Here is a 3400-nt window from a genome sequence, read left to right on the forward strand (position 1 = left end):
TTTCGATTCTGGTTTGGGTTTGTCCCCATCGTGCAATGTCAGTCAGTTCAGTCTCATTTATCAAGTGCACCCATCAGAAACACAGACTACTGATCTCTGTCTGTGCAAGGGAAGTCTCAGCTCCCTCCAGTGGAACAGACAGTTGCCTCAAGTCTCCTGGCGTCCTTCCCAGAAACTTCTCCAATTTGCCAGGAGAGACCTAAGTGGGTCACATAAGGAGGCTGGGCCTGGTGTTGGGATCCCCGCCACCTCCCTGTGGGTGTCAGGATTCCGAGGTGGCTCTCCAGATTATTCTGCTATGTTCCTTACCTGCTCAGTCCCCCGCAGTCACGTTAGAGCCATATTTCTAAGTTCTCTTCTAGTTCTGGGCTTTCCTGGCTGTCTAGGGTTGCTTTAGTGTGTCCTTAGTTGCTTTTGTGCGTCCATAGAGCAGGGCCTCGGTCAGTGTGACATGGCCCTCAGAGGCCTGCCGGGAACTTGACCAAGACCTGCTGACTGACGCTCTCATCTTCTTGACTCAGCCCCAGTAAGGACCGTGGGATGTTCCAAAAGCCTATTGGTGGGGGTAGGAATGCCAGCATCTAGGATGGTGATTGCCTGTGAAGGGCGGGATGGGGATGCCGGCAGGGGAGGGTGTACAGGTGCTTAACTGTGGAAATGTTTACTTTCTTAAGCTGGCTTCTTGATACACAGGTGTTCCTTGTATCATCCTTTCTATCAATACTTGCCGAGGTCTTAAGGATTATATAACAGATTTTTTGAAAAGGCCTCGTCAGTGAGGCCTCATTACCTTATTCCTGCCATCGATGAGACGCCTGACAGCTGGTGTGGAGAGAAGCTGCCTCCCTCTCTTGAGAGAATCTTGCTGCTTTCGTGTCCCCAGTGGCCCTGGACACTCTGTCTCTCTCCCTCTTCCGGCTGGTCGGCTGAGCTCACAGTGACCCAACCTGGACAAACATGTTAGGCCCCTTCAGCACCTGGAGAAACCAACCCTGCTTCCCCGAGGAGAGGCTGCTGCGCTCAGCCCCGCGGAGCAGGGCCTTCCTGATGAGGCTTTGTCCTGTGAGGTTGGGGCTGAGAGCTGCTCCATCAGCCTTTGATCCCATCCTGTAACCCATTGACCGTGAGGACTGGCTCTCACCTGGAGCTGATGGTGCCGGGCAGCTTCCTGAGTATTTTCTGTATCATTGCTTATTTAACGTCACAGCAGCCACTGAGGCAGGTGCCGTGATTCTCCCATTTTACACCTGGGGAAGCTGAGGCATAGGAGAGTGAGGTGATTTGCCCGAGTTCACCCACCTTTTAAACGGCGAGGACACACTTCAGACCAGGCGGGGTGGCTCTAAGCCGGACCCCGCGTGGGGAGAGGAGGGCTGGGCGGGCAGGGAGGCCATGGGCTGGCTCCTCCTCAGCTGTACCCCGAGCTTCCGTCTCCCCACTCCCCAAGGGGAGCTCAGAGTCGGGGGGCCAGGGGACGGAGCCCACTCATCTTTGGGCGCCATGGCTGTGGAACCCTGACTGGTCACTTGTCAGCTGTGTCCCCTCCAGGGTTTTGCCTCCAGAACAGGTGAGTGCAGTTCTGCCGGGCTCCCTGCTGGACCCGGGGAGGTCATGGTCGTGGGTGTCCTGTCCCCTCCTCCAGCTCAGTTTGCCCAGCTGGCCCAGCTGAACCCCCAGGAGCGTCTGAGCCGGGAGACGGCCCTCCAGCAGAAGCAGGTGTCCCTGGAGGCCTGGCTGCAGCGCGAGGCCCAGACGCTGCAGCAGTACCGCGTGGTGAGTGGGCTCTGCGTCCCTCGCCTCCTGGGCGTGGAGGTGACACCCCGAGCCGAGCTGTCCCGGGGACCTGAGGGAGGCAGAGAGCCAGGAGGAGAGCGGGACCCAGCAGAGCAGGAGGCCAGAGCCTTCCCCCCTGTGTGGGCACGCAGGGCAGAGCGGGTCGGCAAGGGGTGAGGGGAGGCCCTGCGGCGTGTTCTGAGAGCCCAGAAGGGCCGCTCCCCCGCCGCCCGCCCCGCAGGAGCTGGCCGAGAAGCACCAGAAGACCCTGCAGCTGCTGCGGAAGCAGCAGACCATCATCCTGGATGACGAGCTGATCCAGTGGAAGCGGCGGCAGCAGCTGGCGGGGAACGGAGGCCCCCCCGAGGGCAGCCTGGACGTGCTACAATCCTGGTAATGGGTGTGGGGGGCCAGGTGGGGGCGGCAGGGGCTCAGCGTGGTGCCACCAGATGCTGCCCTGCTCCTGTGTTTACGTGAGCAGCCGGCTCCCTCTGTCGGGGCACAGGTCTTATTTCACCAGTGGTCTGGTTCCTGATGCAGACCTTGGTGCCCCCGTCCTGTGCCACCTTCCCCGGGAGGGGCGTCCCTGGGTGAGGGAGTGGGGTGGGGCCAGGTGTGCAGAGCGACGCTCAGGCTGGTTGGACCCAAGTCAGGGTCGCTCCTCCTGTGAGTTTCTTTGTGTTTCTGGAAGGCAGGGCAGCCGTGCTCCGCTCAGTGGGCAGGCCAGGCGGCTAAGGCGCGGAGCCTTCCTGGGGGTGGAGCTGGGTCTGGGCCTTCTCCCCAGCCTGGGAGCCTTCTGGCTTCTGGCCTGGAGGAAGCGGGTGAAGGCTTTGTCCTTCCCTTTGGCCTCGGGGCTCCTGTGCAGGTGTGAGAAGTTGGCGGAGATCATCTGGCAGAACCGGCAGCAGATCCGCAGAGCTGAGCACCTCTGCCAGCAGCTGCCCATCCCCGGCCCCGTGGAGGAGATGCTGGCTGAGGTCAACGCCACCATCACAGACATCATCTCAGCCCTGGTGACCAGGTGATTGCTGCCTCTTGGCCACGCCCAGGCCCCATCCGGTTGGCCGGGGTCGCGGGCAGCAGGATCTTTACAGACGGGGCGCTCTGGCTTAAACCCTTCCGTCTCTGCCTCACACCCTCATCCCATCCCCCTCTGCCGCCTGTTGCTGTGGCCTCTTGCTGTTCACCTTGCCCAGTTTCTCTCGTGGACACTGTATGGGCTTGTTCCCTGCAGCCCGTTTCAGCTGTTGAGTTCATCTCACTGCCTCCCCTCCTGCCAGCTCCCCCGACTCGAAGTGGCCCCCCCGGGACCGGGGGCTGTGCCACAAGCCCTTCCTTCGCCTGCTGTGCCCCGCGCAAGGTGGCCTCGCCACGCGGAGGGAGGGACCGGAGCGCTGTCCCCTGAGTCGTCACCTGGTCACTTGTGTCCCCGCAGCACGTTCATCATCGAGAAGCAGCCCCCTCAGGTCCTGAAGACCCAGACCAAGTTCGCAGCCACCGTGCGCCTGCTGGTGGGCGGGAAGCTGAACGTGCACATGAACCCCCCCCAGGTGAAGGCGACCATCATCAGTGAGCAGCAGGCCAAGTCGCTGCTCAAGAACGAGAACACCCGCAAGTACGTTGCCCT

At 61.3% G+C, this 3400-nt stretch overlaps 1 protein-coding gene across 1 annotated transcript; it reads left to right on the forward strand.

Annotated features, from left to right (window-relative positions):
- Positions 1 to 1548: 1548 nt before the first annotated feature.
- LOC103087942 (signal transducer and activator of transcription 5A-like) lies at positions 1549 to 3388 on the forward strand (the record flags this gene model as incomplete). The annotated part of the gene is made up of 4 exons (XM_007445580.1): positions 1549 to 1773; positions 2015 to 2166; positions 2639 to 2794; positions 3209 to 3388. Coding segments are annotated over 4 exons (713 nt in total), but the record flags the coding sequence as incomplete, so codon positions are not given.
- Positions 3389 to 3400: the final 12 nt, after the last annotated feature.

The sequence above is a fragment of the Lipotes vexillifer genome, unplaced genomic scaffold (assembly GCF_000442215.2).
Source record: "Lipotes vexillifer unplaced genomic scaffold, Lipotes_vexillifer_v1.1 C27190617, whole genome shotgun sequence".
Classification (NCBI taxonomy): domain Eukaryota; kingdom Metazoa; phylum Chordata; class Mammalia; order Artiodactyla; family Lipotidae; genus Lipotes; species Lipotes vexillifer.